This window comes from Capricornis sumatraensis, chromosome 1 (assembly GCF_032405125.1).
Source record: "Capricornis sumatraensis isolate serow.1 chromosome 1, serow.2, whole genome shotgun sequence".
Lineage (NCBI taxonomy): Eukaryota > Metazoa > Chordata > Mammalia > Artiodactyla > Bovidae > Capricornis > Capricornis sumatraensis.
The window spans coordinates 91,175,213-91,198,179 of NC_091069.1; the positions used below are offsets into that span (position 1 = coordinate 91,175,213).

At 33.9% G+C, this 22,967-nt stretch overlaps 1 protein-coding gene across 2 annotated transcripts in view; it reads right to left on the bottom strand.

Annotated features, from left to right (window-relative positions):
* The window catches only part of BIRC6 (baculoviral IAP repeat containing 6), a 209,743-nt gene that overhangs the window by 54,721 nt on the left and 132,055 nt on the right, over window positions 1-22,967 (bottom strand). For both annotated transcript variants that reach the window (XM_068979018.1, XM_068979011.1), the window contains exons 57-65: window positions 22,756-22,885; window positions 19,531-19,662; window positions 18,380-18,547; window positions 16,239-16,412; window positions 14,663-14,859; window positions 8,972-9,272; window positions 6,944-7,161; window positions 3,340-3,504; window positions 2,018-2,186 (exon numbers count right to left, since the gene is read on the bottom strand). In XM_068979018.1, coding sequence (XP_068835119.1) covers window positions 2,018-2,186; window positions 3,340-3,504; window positions 6,944-7,161; window positions 8,972-9,272; window positions 14,663-14,859; window positions 16,239-16,412; window positions 18,380-18,547; window positions 19,531-19,662; window positions 22,756-22,885 — 1,654 coding nt within the window. The remainder of the gene's footprint in view (window positions 1-2,017; window positions 2,187-3,339; window positions 3,505-6,943; window positions 7,162-8,971; window positions 9,273-14,662; window positions 14,860-16,238; window positions 16,413-18,379; window positions 18,548-19,530; window positions 19,663-22,755; window positions 22,886-22,967) is intronic.

Consider the following 22,967-nt stretch of genomic DNA (forward strand, 5'->3'; position numbering starts at 1 on the left):
CCAGTCCATCCTAAAGGAAATCAATGCTGAAGCTGCACCTCCAATCCTTTGGCCACCTGATGCAAAGAACTGACTCATTGGAAAAGACCTTGATGCTGGGAAAGGCAGGAAGGTGGGAGGAGAACGGGACAACAGAGGATTAGATGGTTGTATGGCATCACTGACTCGACGGACATGAGTTTGAGTAAGCTCTGGGAGTTGGTGATGGACAAGGAAGCCTGGTGTGCTGCAGTCCGTGGAGTTGCAAAGAGTCGGACAGGACTGAGCGACGGAACTGAACTGATGGATCAGAATATATCCCAACTCCAAAAAATTTTCTTTGATTACTAAAAACATAATTTAAGAGGTGTTCTGACAATTATCTGATGACATACTTAACTTAGTTCATTATTTTATATTTATCTTAAAATCTAATTTCAAAATTATTTTTGCAAGCACATTCAAGTATAAATCTATCAATTAAAATTATACCACTGGACACAGTACCAGATTCAAGCATATATCTAAATTTCTTTACTCTGGGAAAATAATCACAAAGGAAAGTCAACATTAAATTTCTAAAATAGTTACAAGACAGAGTATTTAATTCACTATAATTCCATATATTTACCAGAATCAAAGCTTATTTATTAAAATACACACTTAGCAGAAACTGCACCTACTTGAATAGATTATTTTAAACAATGAAAGTAATACCAGATTTCTCTTCTGACTCTAAACCATAAAGGTTAAAGCCCAATGTTACACAAAGACTGAATCTCAGAACAAGACAAAATTAAAAATTTCTGAGGTCATACAGTTTGAAAGGATTAATATTTTAACAATGTGGAAGGAGACAAAGAGAAACCTTATCTTACTCTGTTCAGTTTTCCTAAATGATTTACTATTAAATTTTGGCACTGATCTGAAGTACTTAAGTGTTTTCAGTGCCAAATGTTTTACTTTATCAAAAAATATATTGTACATTTAATATCTATTTTTTCAAGAGACAAATCTAATGTATCAAACAGATCAATCTAAAAACACCAATTCAATATAACACCAAGATTTTTATAAGAAGTTGAGGTAGGCTGAGAAATGGTGTGTGTTTTTTGTTTGTTTTTAATTTTTGCTGCACCAGGAGCTTTGTAGGATCTTAGTTCCCCTACCAGGGATCGAACTCACACTCTTTGCATTGGGATGTGCAGGGTTTAACCACTGGACTGCCAGGGAAGTCCCAGAAATAGTGTGTTTGGAAGCACAATAATTTTTTGAAGGTGAAGAATAGCGGCAGTAATTCCTTCTCAAATATAAGTACATTTTCCATCCATCTAATTGCATTTAAACTGCTACCAAGCATCAAAACAGACTTTAAGAGTCATTCCCATTGCTTTCCTTACCTATTCTTCCTTAATAATCTAACTGAATGTGTGTTCTATTTTCATGACTAAGAATATGAATAAAAGCAAATACAAGAAGAGCAGATAGTTTAAAAAAGTGAATAAACATACATTTTGGTTAAAATGAGGAGATGCCAACTGCTTATTTTTCTTGGCAATACCTATATGTCACTGAGAGTCTACATAAAACATAAACTTTCTATTCTACTTAAGAAAAGGATACATTTCTGGAAGATAATTCCACAACCAAAGAAATAAAAAAGCAATTTCAGTTGATCATCAGTTGAATACTGCAAAGTATCTACCTAAGGTACTTTCATAATTGAACTTGTAAAAACTAATACTCATTGTCAAGTATCTACAAACTTGTATAGTTTATCTGTCTGCCTTTCTTCAAAAAACTATGGTCTGCAATTCTAATGTTTAAGAAAAACATTAAAAACACACAGAATTTCAGTTAACCATGTTTGGATCACAGTACTGTCACGAAGCTGTTAGCCTTTACCCTATCATTTTCAGTTACAGGTTATTAAAAGAAAAAAATGCACCTTATTATTTAAAGTGACAATGATAAAATAAGTGAACAAAAGTCCTCATCCACTAAGATACTGTAAAGGACCAGTTACAATGTGATTTACCTGAATCATTTCGTAGATAAGATGACATGGCAGGGATGAGGCAGGACTGACTGAGAAGCTCTAAAAGTACAGAGGGAAGGGCATTACTGTTCTGTCCTCTGCTCTCGTGAGATGACTGAGCTTCTCCATTTACAGCACCACTTGCAGGATTTATATAACTTGCAAGAACCTAAAAATAAAAATACTTGGATTTGAAACTGAGTTTTAGCTTCACAAATTTAAAATTCCATATTTTATGTTAGATGTTCAATCTGAATATGAAGAGTATATATTTTAAACTCAATCAATGCTTCATAATACAGGTATTAAAAATGAGACTTTTTTCCTTTACATTTTCAAAAGAGGATATGTTTCTCATGGTGATATACAATGCTATGATCAGACATATAGAAGCAATCCACCTAAGAACATGAACTTAAAAGCTTAGTTGCAACTTGCAAGAACACTGGAGTAGGTTGCCATTTCCTTCTCCAATGCATGAAAGTGAAAAGTGAAAGTGAAAGTGAAGCCGTGTCCAACTCTTCGCGACCCCATGGACAGTAGCCTACCAGGCTCCTCCGTCCATGGATTTTCCAGGCAAGAGTACTGGAGTGGGTTGCCATTTCCTTCTCTGATTTATTTATTTTACTGAGTAGGTTTAATTTATAGTTGAGGGTGATGGAATCTTAGAAGTCTGTATGAGAATAAGCTTATTCTAGAACTGCAAAAATAATGCTCAAAGACTTAACTAGTGCTCAGAAAAATAAAAAACAAAACCCTAAGTTTAGTCAAGTAGTTGATACAGGAACAAAAGTTAATCTTTACAAACCTACTTTTCTCATTTCTGCATTAAAAACTTTATAAACAAGTTCACCTTCCCCAATTCTAGAAAATGCAACACAAAGTGAGAAACAAAGGTATAAATAGATTTTTTTTAAAAAAGAGAGTCCAGATATAGTAGTTTAGATGAGAAGTTGACAAGAAGAAAGCAGATATGGTACATTCCTGTTATTGGGCAACTTCACCTTTGTCACTTTCCTCTCAGTGAAGCGGCAAAGAGAGAAGAATTTAGAGCTGCAAGCACTAAAGAGCAATCTTTATCTAGTATATTAAATGTACTGAGGGCAGGGAGAATGTTTTTTCATTTTAAAAATGAACTTTATTTTTCATTAAAATAAATGAACTGAAACTCATGAAAAAGTTCATAAAAGTTCATAAAAAAATGAACTTTTATTTTTCACCCTCAGTAGCTGAGGATAAGGCCAATAAAACTTAAAAATCAACACAGACACACAAAAAAAGATGAACTATTATCATTGAGAATATCAACTTTACAAACATACCTGCAGGAGACAGGTAACATGCTCCTCTTCCAGCCTCTGCTTGGTTAAGGCTTGCTCCACATCCCATCCAGAAGCTGTAGAACCTGTTCCAAACCCAGTCCCTTTGGCCCAATAGAGCTGCTGTTCTTCTGTTGACGTAGGGTTATGAGAGCTTGATACCTGTGGCTTATAACAAAAAGAAAAGAATTATTACTATTTGCTTTTATTAATCCTCAAATTACCAGTAGAAATTTAAATAGTTTAGCTGCTATGGAAAATAGTTTGGCAATTCCTTAAAAAACTAAGCAAAGAATTACAATAAGACCCAGCAATTCCACTCCTAGGTATATATATCCAAAGGGGGGAAAAAAGCGCAAACTGATATTCAAATATATTACACTAATGTTCATAGTAAGACCATTCACAACAGTCAAAAAGTCAGCCCCAAAGCCCATCAATGGTTATATGGATAAACAAACTATGGCATATATATACAATGGAATATTATTCAGCCATAACAAATAACTAAGTACTGATTCATGCTACGTGGATGAGTCTCAAAAATATGCTAATTCAAAGCAGACAGACGATGTTACAAAGGTAACATATCGTATGATTCCATTTTTATGAAATATCCAGAGTACTTAGAGCAGAATGCAAAGTGGTAGTTATCAAGGTTAGGGGGAGGGAAAAATGGGGGGCAAATGCTTATATTTAAGAATAAATACAAGAAATTTTTATCAGTATTTAAAATAATCTATCAGGAATAGATTGAGTAAAGCATCTAAGGGCCTAAAGAGTCAATGACTCAAAATTAAACAGAGAAAGCAGAGAAAGGACTAGAGAGACAGGAGCCAGATCTTCTAGGACTCTGTAATGGTTATCATATGTTTTCAATCACAGCAAGAAAGTCTGCTGCTATTTCTAGAAGGAGTTCTTCTCAATTTCTTTTTTGTTCAGAATATGATGTGCAGAAAAATTTCTTTTGGGGATAGAGGACATATTAAAAACGTGAATGTTGTAGAGAAATTAAAAATTAATTCTGTAATAAGAATCCTCCTTTAAAGAATTTTCATTAAAATATTTACATTTAAGTATTAATTTCAGGGTACTTTGCAAGTATTTTAATAGGAACATTTTAAGAAAGAATATTATATACAAACAATACTTTCATAAATTGATCTGGAGAGTTGGATGAATATATGACTGAATAATTCCATCTTTCACATTTTATAAAATAAACTGTTACCACTAGAATAATTAGGGTTATTGAAAAAAACAGCTATTTATTTTTTAAAAAAAACATTTCTAAATGTAAAGTATAACATATTTACAGAAAGAAAACAAAACAAGCATGTAAAGCTTAATGAACTGAAAACAACTTAACCATTCAGGTCAAGAATTAAACCACTGCACGCAAGAAATTGCCCTTGTTCCCTCACACCCTCATTCCTCTACAAAACTAATTATAATCCTGATCTTTCTACTCATGACTTCCATTCTTTTCTTTATAACTTTACCACATAAACATGAAACTCTACTCACTGTAACTTATTTTTTTTTACTTTTAACATTATGTAAGTGGAATCATGATGCATATGTTCCTTTATAACCAGCTTGTTAGCTGTGATTATAAAACTCATCAGTTCTATTATATGCAGTTGGCTATAGCTGTTTACTTTCATTACCTTCTAGTATTCTATTACATAACAGACTACAGCTTATTTGCCCACTCTACTGTTTTTTACATTACTTATTGTATTAAATTCTGTTGTCTTTACATTATTACAAGTATGGTGGGACAAGTTTGAAATCTTACACACTGTGATTGATGTGTACTCAGTATTAAAGGTTTTCACTTGTACTTCTCTGGTAACTAAAGCAATAGATCACCCTTTCACATTTATTGAATATTTAGTTTGCCTATTCTGGTGAAGTACCCATTCAAGCTTTTCATCTGATATTTTCTATCTCATTGTCGGCTTTTTCCTTTGGGAAACATTTTTAATAATTACATTTAATTATTTTTAATTGAAGGATAATTGCTTTACAATATTGTGTTGGTTTCTGTCAAACATCAATATGAATCAGCCATAGGTGTACATATGTCCCCTCCCTCTTAAACCTCTCTCCCACCTCCTTCCCCACCCCACTCTTCTAGGTTGTTACAGAAAATTGGTTTGAGTTCCTTTTGGAAATTCTGGAAGCTCTTTGAATATTCTGGATATAAGTCCTTTATCAGATATATATAAATATAGCCTCCCATTCTGTGGCTTGCCCTTTTACTCTCTTAAATTCTGGGACTGATCGATCATAAAGGTATCTCTTACTTTTTTTGGTAAAACAGTATTGTTGTATGTTGAACATACTATATACATTTAGATTCACCATCCAGTTAGAATTAACGTTTGCATTTAGAGCACAGTAGGGTCTAAAGATTTGGTTTTGTTCCACATGAATATAACTGACCCTATCACCATTTTGTTCCAGAGTCACCTCTGTCATAATATCAGAATACTCTATACATGTAGATTCTCTATTGTCTGCTGGGCTTCAATCTAACCTTCTGTAAATATCATAGCTTAACAGTTTAAAAATATGAGACTACTAGATACATTGTTCTTATTTGAAAATGTTCTGGCTACCCTTGACCCTTTGAGTTTCTGAATGAATTTTACAATCAGCTTGTCAATTTCCTCCAAAATAAACCTGGAGTTCCATCAAACTTAAGAATCAATTTGGTGGGACTTCCCTGGTCCAGTGGTTAAGACTCCATGCTCCCAATGCAGGGGCGATGGGTCCTATCTCTAGTCAGGGAACTAAGATCCCACATGCTGCAAACTGAGCAAAAAAAAAAAAAAGAAAAAGAATCAATTTGGGAAGAAATACTAACGAAATGTTGTATTTTCTACTTCATGAGAGGTAAACATGGACAGAGACTTCAGTTTATTAAAGTCTAATTAATAAGTATCTGTTTACAAAGTTTTATATATTTTATGATGAGAGGTCTTACATATATTTTTCATAGTTATTTCTAGATATTTCCTATTTTTGATGCTATTCTAAAGCACATCTTTAAAAAGCTCTTTTTATGTTTGTTGCTGGTACACAGAAATGACTTATTTTTATACACTGAAACTGGAAATTATATCCTCATTAAACTCACTTATGCCATTATTTATTTTTGGAATTTCTATAAATACAATCAAATCATCTCAAAACAATCAGGGCCAATTTTTCTTTTTTTCTTATTTTTCTTGTCTTATTACACTGACTAGAACCTTACAGTACTGACTAGAACCTTCAAAAAGCAAAAGGGATCACAATATAAATTCAGTGTATCCTGGTAAATGGAAAAGATTTTTAAGCTATAACATCTTTTTTGTTTAAGTAGATGGATTAACTTAAGGCTTTCTGAAAGAGCCTAAGAAAGAAGAGAACAATTCATTTTATCCTCTTTTAAATAACCTTTTTGTTTATTTGTTTTAGGGGCAAAAAAAAAATCAAAACAAAAAAAAACAGTGCCCCTCAGCCTCTGAAATACTAATTACTTCAGAAAAAACTATGCCTATACTCCATGAATCTAACAATTTTTTATGATCTAAATAATTAAAACTGAACCTACCTCTGTCTGATTGAGGCTAGAGTTTGGAACTCGTGGTGCATGGTGGCTCAGAGCAGACAGACAGACAAGAATGAGGTGGAGTGCCCCAATTTCCAAAGCCATCCTCCGGAGAAGCACACCATCATCAGTTGTCAAAGGTGTAGTGCTAAACAAGCTACGAAGGACATGGAAAGGAAGGGTTGGGAGCACATTGGCTGATGGAGATTGCAAGATATGACCTAGATTAAAAGAAGAGAACTCAAAATTAAAAAATATTTAAAACCACAATAATAAACAACACAGAAGCTCACAAATTTATAATGACAATATAAAATTTTATATTTATTAAAAAGCCATAAAAATTACCGTAAGTGAAATTAAATACTTAATATTTAATAATAGTGTCCAAAAAGACATCAAATATATAAACTCCAAAAGAAAGTTGAAATATATGATACTTGTTATAGACTGTCAAAATTATTATAATCTAAAAATTTAAACCAAAAACTAAGAACTAAAAACACAGCATTGAAACTTCCTTAGAAGAGTATGAAAGTCTTGCTCTGGAAGTAATTTCAACCATGAGTGCAAGAGTCAAACAATTTTGTTTTGTTTGCAAAAAAGTTTTCTACTATGTTCTAGCTACAGAGTGTTAAATGTAAAACAAAACAAAAAAACACTTCTACATGAATGGCAGATGAAACAACCACTGCAAAAAGATATATCAAAATTACGCTTTTTAATAGACATTACTGTTTATTCTCTAGAAATAGTTTGAAATGGCCTAAAGACAATTCTTTTCCTTTTCAGTTTAGGGTTATATTGACTGTCTCATAGTAAGACTCCTAAATTACCATGGTTCTTACACTCTAGCTATGTAAAAAAATTAGCTCAAGCAATTAGAAATTTCTATTAAAATAAGTATACATAATTTTTATCTGAAAATAAACAACCAGGATGTATTTAGTACATAGACACTGTAATTTAGTAATAGTTATGAACACATTTAAAATTATATCAACATTTTTGAAGAATTCCATCAACATGAAAACACACACAAAAAAGTACATACACAATACTTGGTAGCTTCCAAGTTAAAGGATTCATGAATAAATTCATATAATTTTATTGGATTATATGTACTTTGTTGTACAGGGTTTAACACTGCATACTCTCTAAACAGTATGTCAAAGACATCACCTCTAATCAAAACCACGTGATTTTAAAATAACATGAAAAAAAAATTCTGATTCTCAAATGTAATGGTCATTCCCTGAAGAACTAGACGTAAACCAAATGAAAAAAAACTTGCCAGGCTACCACCCTATGATTTTTCTTTGTTTCCTTCTATTAATAAAACTGTCAGCCCAATGGAAATAACCATCATAGGTTTCTGTTATTATTCTCTCTAATATCATTATATTATAAAATACATTATTATATTTTCTTCATTCTGTTCTCCTTCATCTAAATACTGTTACCAGATTCACAGAAAAATTCTTTAAAGATTCTCATCACATCATTACATCACTTAACATATTTTAATAAATCTTAATTGTTATTCACAATAAAATCTGAAGGTCTTAAGAAGCTTTTCCATGATCTGTTATCAATAACAGCTTTTAAAATGAGTTCTCTGTGCCGCTTTATGCAAATTTCATCTGCCCTCTCATATAACATGAGCACATCAACACCGCTCAAAGCAGTCTTTCTTTCTGAAATAACCATTCTCAGTCTATAACTGATGATTTCCTTCAAGAGCCCACTAAAAACTATAAGGCTATTTTATTCATAAGAAAATAATCTCACACTTGTAAGTCTCCATAATACTGTACTTCTCTCAAGGCTTTTTATAACTTGTTAAGTCTATATGTGTATAGACATTCCTCATTGCTATTACTGTAGCAATTAGCTACTTGATGGCAGGATATAAATATTTTCTTCATCTTTAAAAGCCTCCAAAGATGAGCAGCAGTTTTGTAAGCACAACTGAATTAATTTCACACAACCCACCTACATTAAATTTTATTAGTAACATTCAACACTTACTTCCTTCTCCATCATCTGTCACTCCCAAAACCAAGCGAAGAAGGCACTGGGCGTGTTTTCTCTCTTTCAGGAGCACTTCAGCATAACCCGGAAGCCGAAGGAATAATCCAAAAGCAGCCAAAGAATGGGCAGGTATGGGAGACATGGTCTGTACTGCTGACTTGATAGGTGGAGGTTCAGCCGCAATGGTTTCTGGCGCTTCATAAACTAATTCCCCTGATTGTTCAATAGTCACCCATTCAAACTGATCACTATCCTTTGGTTTTTCCTGAGTGGTAGATGTTACAACTGGAGCACTCACCTAAAGTAAAAACAGTTTTGTTTGGCTATTTGTATGTTTCAACATCAGATTCAAAGTAAAGGCTTGAATTCAAATGATCTCTTTAAAATATAAGAATACAAAAATCAATAAAGGATATATCGCTGAATCACTTTGGTGTACACCTGAAACTATAAAACACTGTTAATCAACTAAACTCAAATTTGAAATTAAAAAGTTTTTAAATCAATAAAAGGACATGTTTTTTAAAATGAGTTATACAATACCATGAGTATGGTAGTATGTGCCAAGTATTTCTACTCTAAAAGTTACTATTTTCTCCTTTGTAATTAGTTAAGTATCTGTAGACAGAGGTTTTTAGACTATGTAAATACCTTATTTCCCACTCAAGTTTGACCGTTAGAGTTAGCATTTTTATAATGTTTGCAAGAAATAATAATTAGGGTAGCTGCCAAATGGTGTTTTCTAATTCTTTCATTAATTCTACATTTATTGGTTGGCAGTGAACTGTACACAAAAACATTTCCTTCTTCTTCATTCATTTATTAATTTAATTCAGTCATTTATTAATTTAATTATTAATTAATTCTAAAATTACTCTGCAAGTAATAATCTGTTACTATCATTTTTTCTCATGAACAAGTAGAATCAGGCTTGGTCAGTGGAACCCCCTTAAAGCAGACTTCTGTATCTAGGCTCATCTTGTATATTCTCTGCCTGAATCTTAGAATTTTTCCAAAGGGCACTAATTTCATTTATGGAAATAATACTTTACACAGCAGATATGGGACACAGGTATGTACACACTGCCTAAGGCAGTCTGACTCCATGCTCTATAAGTAAACAAATCTAGGAAACACATGTATAGACACATATATATGAGACCAGGCTTCCCAGGTGGCTCAGTGGGTGAAGAATTTGCCTGCAATGCAGGAGACACAGGAGACATGGGGCATGGCAACCACTCCAGTATTCTTGCCTGGAGAATCCCATGGTCAAGTGAGCCTGGTGGGCTACAGTCCATAGAGTCGGAAGGAGCTGGACATGACTGAGGCAACTGAGCATGCACACATATATGACTACATACATAGATAAGCTTTCTAGCCTGTACTCGTCCATGTGTCACGGTCATGAAAAACAAATACAACATAGTTGTTACAGGTTGAAGGAAACTAGAGACAACTAAATGCAATATATCAATATGATCCTGAATTGAATCTATGACCACAATCTTCCTCAAACCATGCCAAAGAAAGTGACCTTTTTTTATTTTCCTTCTTCAGAACATTAGTGGGGCAACTGGCAAAATGTGAGTAACAGCTGTTCACCGACTTATTTTATTGTTAACCCCAGGTAACATTTTCTTCTTTCTTTCCATGTCTGTCTATTTTTTAATTATACATCATACATTACTGATGAGATGTTATAATAACTCTTACTTTTATAATTAAGAGTTTAGTTTTATTTTAGAAAACGGTCAAATTACTAGTGGGTCAATTTTATATTAGAAAATGGCTTAGCTTTGTATCAGAAAACAGTTAAATTACCGGTGGGTCAATCTTAAACTCATGGAGCTTTTATAAACTTATTAAAGTCTGTTGTAGTTTTACCATTATTTTTCAAGTGAGTCCCTGATTACCGGGATGTCATCTATACTCTTTAATGTGCGACTCATTTGAAATTTCAATAGAAAAGCTGAAGATTTTTACCTCTAACTTGGAAGGAATAGAAGTACAAATTCTGTCTCTTTTATGCGGGACAGACACTGACATGTCTGGACAGTTCATTCAGACTTCCAGTTTTCTCTCAAGAACCCTAAGTATTCAGGAGCCAGCTACAGTTGTGCAAAACTTCATGTGCAGAATTTGGAGTACCCCAACTATGGGTCCCTTCTTCCTGAATTTCCCCCCTTTTAATCTCCAGCCAGAATGGAAGAAACAAACTCCTCTATAGCTTTTGCATGAGTTCTATCATCTCACCCCACAGAGACTGAGGAGTCATCTCAGAAGATTAGTATTACCCAGTATGATTTTATTCTCTTCATGTTTAAATCCTCTCCAACAGGTGCCTACTTTTGGTCCCTCTCAAGAGCCTTTAAACAATTGCTTTTTCTTTTTTCTTTTCTTTGAAAGACAGTCTGCAGACTTAATATATAAGGAGAGTTCATCATAAACCTACTATTCTATATTACCAATTTACATTTTATGGGAAGAGCAGTGGTGGTTGAGGAAAATGTCCAAAATCTTCTTCATTGGGTATAAAATTCTAGGATGGCAGACTTTTTTTTTTTTTACATTTCAAAGAAGTAATTCCCTGACTCCCAAGGTGTCTGATGAAAGGTTAGTTGTCAGAATTATTGTTACTATTTTGAAAGAAATGGGCTTACTGCTTTTTGGCCGGTTTTAAACTTTTCTCTTGTTTTTAAGTAGTTTATCTTAATGTTCTTAGGCATGAATATTCTACTTGGAGTTTAGGGGGCTTCTTGAATTTCAGATTGAGGTTTTTTATCAGTTTTGGAAATTTTTCTTCCTTTCAGTATTGTTTCTGTCCTTGTTTCAATTCACTCTTTTTCTGTGACCATAAATACACATCAGAATTTTTCACTTCTAGCTACATGTCCATATAGTTGTCATGTTCTTTTCATTCCTTACACATTCTATGCTTCAGTCTGGATTATTTCTTTTCACATAGATTATCAACTACTAATTTTGTAATCTTTAAGTGTTTAATCTATTGAAAAACCCATCTAACAGTTCTTAATATGAAATATTAGATATTTCCAACCCATTCTACAGGACAGTATTGTCCTGATGCCAAAACCAGACCAAAACATCCTAAAAAGAGTACACACCAAAATCTGTATTCATTTCCTATATGCTTTGCTGTAACATATCACCACAAACTCACTGACTTAAAACAACATAAATGTATTATCTGCAAGATTTAGAGGTCAGAAATCTAAGAATCTTATGGAGCTGGAATCAAAGCTTTGGATCCTAAGTACCCAATGCTCTTTCTGGAGGCTCTCGGGGAGTGTCGGTTCGTTGTGTTTTCCAGCTACTAGAGACCACTCATATTCCCTGGCTTTCAGCTGCTCCATTTGAACCTCTGCTTTCATCGTCACATCTCCCTCTTTGACTATGCTAGCACTGTCACACAACTTTATTCATTCCTGGCTCAGGGCTAGATGACTGAGGGGATCCATGACTGATCTCTTCACACAGCCCTGTGCGTGACTGACTACACTAGCATCTTGATTTTTTTGAGGCACCAGCAAACACTGAAAGCCACATCCTTGGCTTTCTCTCCAGAGCATGCTCTTCTGATAGCAAATTTCTAATTTTAGCATCTTCTCTCAATTTATCTCTTTCCTCTCACATTTTACTATTAGTACCAAGAAGAAAACAGGTAATTTCACACTTAGGTTGGAAATTCAGCTGACTATTCATGTTCATCACTTACAAGTCCTGCTTTCCACATACAGGACACAAATACGCTAAGATTTCTATCACTAAAAGGGAATCTCCTTTCCTCCAGTTTCCTCATTTCCTACTAAACTACACCACTAGTACTTTTAACATCCATATTTATATCAATAATCTGCTTAACCCAATTTAAGGTATTCTCTATGATACATAGGTTCTCCCTATCATGATCCTCACTCTCTTCTGGGCCCTCACTGGACAAGGCTTTACCATCCGTATTTCTACTAATCATCTGTTCAAGGCAATTTATATCATGCTCCTCAAAATTCTTCCATGACAAATATTCAATTCTAAAGTCACTTTCACTCTTTTAGCTATTTATTATAGCAGCACTTGGTCTCCAATCACTGTAATGAACCATACTGAATACTGAACTAGGAAAGTCATTTTCACTGAGCAACAATAATCTTGAGCATGTTGGAGTTTTTTCCATTTCAAACTTTTAGCTATATGATTACAATTTTTAGAAAGCAATAAAATTTTACTCATGTTTTTCTGTGTCAGTCATCTTATATCCTGGTTATATTCAAAAATAAAAATACCATAAGTTCTTTGAATAGAAGTAATAACCATTTATCTAAATAGGTATTATTGTGGTTTGAACTGTATCCTCCCAAAGATATGCTCAAGTCTTAACCCCCAGCACCTGTGAATGTGAACTTATTTGAAAACAGGGTCTTTGCAGATGTAATCAATTAAGAGATGAGGTCATACTGGCTTAGGGTGGACCTCAAATCCAATGAACAGTGTTTTTATAAGAAGCAGGAGATACAGATACAGAAAAGGAAGACAGCCATGTAAAAAAGCAGGCAGAACTGGAGTGGTGTAGTTAGAGGGCAATGAATGCCTTTAACTGTCAGCAATAATCAGAAACTAAGAAGAGGTAAGGAAGGATTCTCCCCTAGAGCCTTCAACGTGAGCATGGCTCTGGTGACACCTTGATTTCAGACTTACAGCCTCCTGACCTGTAAGAAAAATTAAATTTCTGTTGTTTTAAGCCACCCAGTTTGTGGTACTTTGTTACAGCAGCCCTAGGAAACTAATACATACATAAACTTATACACACACATACACAAAGTAGATAAAATTACAGAGAATAATTTCCCTACCTCAATCAACAAAAATAAAGAACTTCCTATTTACAGCTTTCCATGCATCACACACTTCCTTCATTTAGTAAAAGGACATTTAAAGTACACCCCTCAATGACAGTAACATTAACAGACGGGGGAAGAAGTTAATGTTTTAAAAACAACCAAAATAGAAATGGCACTTAAAAAGAAATAAAAGTGAAGCAAAAAGACATAGACACAGTGTATTTGGGTAGAAGTATATACTACTATTTTACTCCCCTATTTTCTAGTAGTATCTATAATTAACATCACATCTTAAGAAGTATAGAAATAAAAACACTACAATGTGATGACCTTGGCAAATGTGCTTGGTTTACAACATTTCTTTAGTAACAGACAACCAGTCCATCCTAAAGGAAATCAGTCCTGAATATTCATGGGAAGGACTGATGTTGAAGCTGAAACTCCAATACTCTGGCCACCTGACGGGAAGAGCTGACTCATTTGAAAAGACCCTGATGCTGGGAAAGATTGAGGGCAGGAGTAGAAGGGGACGACAGAGGATTAGATGGTTGGATAGCATCACCGACTCAATGGACATGAGGTTTGGGTAGACTCCAGGAGTTGGTGATGGACAGGAGGCCCAGTGTGCTGTAGCCCATGGCGTGGCAAAGAGTCAGACACAACTGAGCGACTGAATTCTTAGAAAGTTCCATATTGGCTGAGCTTTGAAAGATTTATACAATACTCAAAGACTTTAAGGGAAAGGGTCCTTCCAAAGGTTAAGTTAAACATAAACAAAAAAACAGGTCTTTGCCATGAATGATATAATTAATTGGGAATCTTATCTTACCTGTTGAATTACTTCTGGATATAGCATGGGTAATCTTTCTGCAATAAGAGCCAGTCCACCCATTCCTGCAAAAACTTGTAATGGTGACTGAATGGGACAGGTTTCAAGTAAAGATTCATCCAATATCCCATCCATACATTCATCACTTGGAGTGAGAGCCTCATCATCGGGACAACTACCAAGTAAATCTCCATGATCTAAAAGAATAATCACAAATAACCGCTAAAAGAGAGGATTTATTTTTATAATACTTTTTCATTTACAAAGCAGATGCTATTGTCATCTCTCTGTTCAACAAAAGAGCATAATTATCCTCCTGTTCAGATTTAGTTATGTTAAAGCGAGATGCTACAAAAATATTTAAATAACTTCTGACGTTGCTCCCTATAGTTTTTTCACTACGTGGTCTAGTTAGGATCAGCATCGTATTGAGAGCTTTTGAAATGTAGACTCTCAGGTCGTATTCTGGACCTACTGAATAGGAGTCTGCAATTTTATAATGTCCTGTAGGTGATCTGCAAGCACACTGAAGTCTGAGAAGTATTATTCTTTAGGGCAAATAAGTAAAACATCAGAGACTTCAGAAAATATTAAATTACGTGCCTGTGATGCTCTAAAAGTATTCAATTGGAAAAACTGAATAGTGACAAAAAATTTTCTTACTGAAAACTGAAAATTATACCATATTGGTTAAATCTGAATCATTTACAGAGGAAAACCAAAAGCTTATGTTCACATACAACCAGATCCTATGAACATTAAAAGAGACAAATTATCCTGCTGAAAATTGGGACAAAGGAAATGTCTTAAAATTTACTATTAAAGAGCACAAAGGGCTAATAATTAAATACTGAATCAAGGGAAAAATTGAAGATAAATAAGATACCATACCTCACACTATGAAAATCATTGCTTAAATAGCATTTATAGTAGTGAAGTACTAGAATCAGAATGCTTTAACAACAGTGAAACAGATAAATTGTTACATCCATATAAAAATAGGAAGTAAAAATGCACATTTAGAAACATTTCATTGAATATATAAAAATAAAAAGGTAAGAAACTGTATGATCCCACTTTTGAGAGAAAAAATGTTTATGAGCACAAAATATCACTCAGTACAAATTATCAGTAAATTGGAAATTCTAAATGGGGCCCAGACTTTGATTATAAAATTATAAACAATTAACATGGCTCATTCAGAAATAATAGTTTTTAAAAATTAGGAAGTCCCTGGCAGTCCAATGGTTAGGACTCCATGCTTTCACTGCTGAGGGCCCGAGTTCAATCTATGGTCGGGGAACTAAGATTCAACAAACTGAATGGTGTAGCCAAAGGGGGAAAAAAATTAAAGCATATGGGCCCATAAAAAAATTAAGTGATGCTACAAAAGGAATTAACATTAATTTCCAACAGAAATAATGGCAATTTTCTATATTCACAAATAACTCAGTCATAAAGAAAAAAATGTATCTTTCAGGCTGATGTAATAAAATGTACATTAAGTAATCAGCTACAGAAATCCCTGCCTGCTCAGATTATAGACTGTAACTTAAAAGAAGTATTGTACACATACCTTTTTCTGGGTGCAGTCTTTTAAAAGAATCTGTTTTTGACAGACTTGGGTCTGTGATAACTCTGGATCCCAATTTAACAGTCAGATCTATTGAACGGTAACCTTGAGGAAGTTTTCGATCATACAGCAGAGTTAAAAGTTGAGCAAGCGTCATTTCAGCTGGCAACGGCTGGCCTAAAAATGACATAACTAAGTTAAAACTGGAATCCAAGAGGGAGACGTTTACTTGATTCAATTTATTCAATCACTTGATGCTTTTACTAAATTACAGGTTAAGAGTCTGATTCTGACACCAATTTCAAAACAACAGAAAAACAGCCAACAGAAAGTTTACAAAACTCAAATCTGTTTTTGACAAGTATAATCAATAATGTCTATACAAAGTAATGGACAGGGAGGCCTGGCATGCCGCAGTCCATGGGGTCACAAAGAGTCAGACACCACTAAGGGACTGAACTGAACTGATACAAAGTGTTAATTAGTTACTAACCAAATCCCACTAAGATCTTCTGAGCAATGATGAACAGGGAGAAAAACATTTTCCACAAATCTGGAGTTGGCAAATCTTTTCCAAAAAGGCTAGATGATAACTATTTTAAGCTACGGAGGTCCTATGGTCTCTGCGCAACTACTACCTCTACTGCAGCATGAAAACAGCTAAGGGCAATACACACATGAATGGGCACCGCTGTACTCCTATGCAAAGGTATTTTTAAATTAATTCATTTCAACTGGAGGATATAATTTCTTTACCATGTTGTGGTGGTTTTTGCCATACATTGACATGAATCACCCACAGGTGCACGTGAGTGCCCCCGTCCAGAACCCCGCCTCCACCTCCCTCCCCACCCCATCCCTTTGGGTTGTCCCAGAGCACCAGCTCTGAGTGCCCTGCTTCATGCATCAAACTTATACTGGTCATTGATTTTACATATGGCAATATACATGTTTCAATGCTATTCTTTCAAATCATTCCACCCTCCCCTTCTCCCATATAGCCCTAAAGTCTGTTCTTTACACTTTTGTCTCTTCTGCTGCCTTGTATATAGAATGGGTATAGCTGTACTCCTATGAAAATGTTTTTATAAAAAGAAACATCCAGTGTACCTGGCATACTTTACTGACTTCTGCTACAAGTCAACAATGTCTAAAGCTAAGAAGTAAAATCCAAAGTTAGTTGGCAGTTTGATTATAATGATACAGCACACACATGCAGATAAAATGGCTATTATCTTGACAAAGGAAAGTATACTGGTCAAAGAATATGATTCAGGAAGAGAGGAAGCTTAACTATCAGGACTACATCTAAGGATTCCACTGCTAGAACTAGTTCTTTAAAATTAACCTCACATTATGTCCTATATAACTTGTTATGAATTAACTAAAATATTAATTTTACTGATCATTTTATAGCACATTCATAACAAAATTTAAGACACTAGTGCAAAACTGTAACATTATAATGTTTAAAAAGGGTATTAAATACTCAGCCATTAAAAAGAATACATTTGAATCAGTCTAATGAGGTGGATGAAACTGGAGCCAATTATACAGAGTGAAGTAAGCCAGAAAGAAAAACACCAATACAGTATACTAACACATATACATGGAATTTAGAAAGATGGTAATGATAACCCTGTATGCGAGACAGCAAAAGAGACACAGATGTATAGAACAGACTTTTGGACTCTGTGGGAGAGGGAGAGGGTGGGATGATTTGGGAGAATGGCATTGAAACATGTATACTATCACGTAAGAAATGAATCGCCAGTCTAGGTTTGATACAGGATACAGGATGCTTGGGGCTGGTGCACTGGGATGACCCAGAGAGATCATATGGGGAAGGAGGTGGGAGAGGGGTTCAGGATTGGGAACTCATGTACACCTGTGGCGGTTTCATGTCAATGTATGGCAAAACCAATACAGTATTGTAAAGTAAAAGAAAAAAAAAAGGGTATTAAATAGGTTACTTGCTTTTTATTCTCACTTCTCTTGGAGAGATCTGTACGAATAAAGTCTCACCAAATTATTTATCTCATCAACAGCATCTGATTAAACATGATTTTGGTTATGACACATGTGATTTTTTCATTTGTAAGATTACTAAAATTTCTGATATGCTTTATCATTGTGAACATTACCAGCTAAGAGTTTATGGAATAGGTGAAACACAGGGACAGTAATTATTTTGCTGGCAGCATCTGCTCCTGAGGAAGCACTTCCTATTTTATCAGGCATTGTCCTCCCTCTCCTGGATGGTGGGCGAGGTGGTGTAGATGACACAGCACGTTTAGATTGGGATTTCAACCCTAAAACAAACAAACAGAAACTTTATATAGCCAACACACTAATGAAGTAAAAGTGTGTTTCTACAATGTATTACTAAAGCGCCAGGAACACCAAAAGACAGAAATATTTCTTTTCATGTAGTATCTAATCTCTTGATTCTATTTGTCATTTGATTCTATGTGTATTTGATTCTATTTATCATTTATTATACTTCATGAATAACTGGACATGATTTAGCAACTAAACAACCACAATGAATAACTGGACGCATGTGTAACTATTTTTCAAGAAAGTATCAATTAATTCCTGTATTCTCTGAAATACATGTAGATGAGCATCCATTTACTGGAAAGTAATGTTGTGCAAATATATACAGAAAAGCTTTTGTTCTTAATTTTTCTCTGAGAAACAACAGATTAAACCAATATATAGGTCTTCTATTTAAGAAGAAATGTAATCTAGGTTGAGCTTTCTCTTCTGAACTAAGAATTTTGTTAAGAAAAATATCCTCTAAGATTATCCCTTATCTTGACCAATTTTTCCCCTTCCTGCATCTAATATAGTAAAAACTCAGTTTTCAACCAATTTTCTTTTGAAGATTTCTATTTTCTAATTTTATAGAATGAGCACAATATCATAAGTGCAAACTCATGAATACTTTTTCAATTTGTATTTTTTATTAAAAAAAAAAGCTACAGAAAAATTCTGTAAGACTTAGTGAACTTTTTAAAGAGTATAAGTCTCTGTACACTGTCAAGTTGAAATGTAGCATCTAAACTATTAACACATGTTCAGTATCTGATGAGATACAGTAATCACAAAATAAGTTTAATAATTCCAATGCCAAAGAGTAACTGATTTGATACAATAATTGTGTATTTAATATTAAGACATCACTATACCAGCTTTTTACGTTAATACTGTTTATTATGTAAAATTCCTATACATATGTTACGCTTTATAGAAACCAACAAAGTCAAGATTATATATGAAAAAATCATACCTGAAGCAACAACAACACTGTAATTATCCTGAAATCCATTTTCTGCCTTAACTTTTTCTTTTTCTTCATGGTTTTTCTTTTCCTTGTCATCTTTTTGTTCACTGATTAGTTTAGCAGTGATACTTGGTGTATCTATAAAAAATTTTTGTGTAAAATACATTGATTCTCAAAAATCATTAAGAAGGGAAATAATAAATATCTTAGGGGACTTTACATAAGATTATATTGTAACTAACACAAAGGCAATGTAAATGGTCTGGAAAAAATATTATGAAGGAAAGTGTGACACATTCAATTTTCATTGCTTTTATCAATGAAAGGGATTCATCATTCTCCTTAGGCCAGGATACCTAAACTCCAATCTCTAGAAAATATTTTGTATTATAATAGTACTACCTCTAGAGGCAGTACTAGTTTTTAAAACTATTATCAAGAACTTCTGTTTTATTTTAGGCATAGATCAATCTGCTTATCAGCTATATCTATATATTTCAGTCCTCACAACATGCATATCAAGGAAGAATATTATTTTCAAAATAAGGAAACAGTCTTAGCAAGGTTACTGATACAATCTGTAAAGGGCAATATGGAACTCAAGCTCAGGATTAATCCTAATATGCATTACATTAGACCTCTCCTGCTACAAATGGGAGTATAACCAAACAAATTTAAGGAACAGAGGTTGCTGGTTTTATTATTTTTATTTGGCTAGGAATCTGAGATAAAATCACATATTTTACAAGTACTTTCAAATGAATACCAAGGACTTTCACAGATAGTCATTATTCTGAATTAATATTTTCTTTCATGCTATTGAATATGGCATGCTATTACAAATCATGAAATAAATGATGACCATACAATGATCTTATTTAACCACTAAGAAACTCAAAAAGTACAAGGGGAAAATGGGGGAAAAAAGAACAGACCTTCAGTGAGCTGTAAAACAACTTCAAGAGGCCTAATAAAATGTGTAATTAGAATCCCTAAAAGAGCAGAGTTATGGGAAGACAAATATATTTGAGAAACTAATAGGCAAAACATCCCCAAATCTGACAAAATTCATAAACACACAGATTTACGTCAAAAAACTAAAAATCATAAGCAACATGAAGAAAACTACAAGGTATATTATCTGATGATAAAAACTGCTTAAAAACAATGATAGAAATTTAAAAAAAACAACAAATAGAATCATTATTTGAAAGCAATACAGTTAAAAGCAACAGAAGCAGGTAAAGGGACCACATATAATTTTGGATTCTTTGTTTTCAAGAATATTAGTAAAATACATATGCACATATTAATATATCATGAGATGTGACTAAAGAACACAAATACAGTTTAAAGACCAAAATACTGCTAACCAGAGGTTAAACCAGGCACTTAGAAGTTTCTGATATTTGCTAAGGATAACTCAGTTGAACTTTTTAGTAGGATACTGTTCTTCCACAGCCATCAGTTTTATTTTTAATTTTTAGATAATAAAGGGAGCTATTTTGCTCAATATTCTAAATGACAGAACAAGACATTTTAGAAAACAGTATTCATTTATGGTAAAGATAAATAAAAATGCTGAACTTCCAGTTATTCTGTACTATGTCTATACATTTCGATTAAGTTAAATGTTGACATCTCAAAAACTGAATTTCAGTACTCTTCTTCACTTCCTTCCTTCAATTAGAAATTTTTTCTTCATCATGTAAAAGGCACAATTTCAGAAAATTGAAATGTAGAAAAAAGTGTGTAAAATCAAATTTTCACAAAGTTTAGCTATAACAGGTAATGTGGAGGTTTTCAAATAAGAAAAAAGACATTTATAATATATTCTAACACTTTACTGTGTAATATGTAAAATGTAGGAAAGTATTATAATATTATGCACACATTCATGTCTAAAACAGATAACAATCTTTTCTACTTTATTTTCTCAATGTGATCATATTCATTCATGTGGTTTACCTTAGCATCTATGTAAGTATGTTTGGTGTGCTTAGTCACTTAGTCATGTCTGACTTTTTGAGACCCCATGGACTGCAGCCTGTCAGGCTTCTCTGTCCATGGGGATTCTCCAGGCCAGAATACTGGAGAGGGTTGCCATACCCTCCTCCAGGAGATCTTCCCAAACCAGGGATCAAACACAGGTCTCTTGCACTGCAGGCAGATTCTTTACCATCTGAGACACCAGGGAAGCGCAAGAATACTGGTGTGGGTAACCTCTCCCTTCTCCAGGGTATCTTCCTGACTCAGGAATTGAACCAGGGTCTCCTGTATTGCAGGCAAATTCTTTACCAGCTGAGCTACCAGGGAAGCCCAAATATGTATGGTAATAACTCCCCAATCTCTTCAACTCAGTCTTTTATTTCAAATTTGGATTAATATTTCCAACTAATAAATAGATAACACCAGTTTTGGGGGAACTCCTAACTTCTTTCAGTTAACAGTGTTGCTCAAAGACTTAGAAACACACTGACTTATACTTAAATTGAAAACATTTAAATTTTCAGTTTGTTTTTTATTCTGACAATATACAAAATATAAATACTCTGAGAGGCAGAGTATGTGTCCTGCTCACTTTTGCAACCCTAGGAGAAATTACTGTGCTTACACATAGCAGATACTCAATGAATTCATCATGACTACGATTTCAAAGCAGCAAAAAAAGTGAAACTCACCACAGTCAACCAGCATTCTACCCGCAAAATGCTTTTACTTCAGAAACTTATATCCTATTTAAAGGCATCAACTGACAGCTCTTGAAATACAGACAAGAAATCTAGGGGAAAAGTTCTGTCTTCCTCACTGTTATAAAGTCACCAGCCGATTCTACCTACTGACCATTCATTTATCCCCTAGATTTAGTAAATGTTTATTACTTAGAATGCTGTCATTCAACCTAATATACTGTGCAATTCATCTACTATAAAATAGCCTTATGGATTATCTCGAGAAAATTCCATCGACAGCTTCCCACAGCTTGTTGCCATTTCCAACTGCCAGTTCTGCCACTACTACACATAACATACATAATAACAAAAGAATTACTGGTGCTGGAATGTATTATACATTTTGTACACGGCATCCGTGTTTTGAAATTTGAAACCATCTTGACCATTTCATGTCATTAAATAGTCCCTGAGTAAATGTAATAAAATTATAAAAATGATAAAATTCCTATATACATATAGCATAGTTAAAGAAAATAAATATTTAAATCTGACTTGCCTGACACTCTGTCCAGAACTTCTGATAATGTTGTTGAGACTGGCAAATGAAGTGTTCGGAATTTGTGGCCTGCTCCATACATTGGATGCTGGATGACGTGGCTAGTAGCATTAATTCTCCCCTTGTACAGCTGGAAATCAAGAAATAAAGAAGAGATTTTTTGATACATATGTCATTATATAATAATTTCAAAAGCATAAAAGAATAAAAAT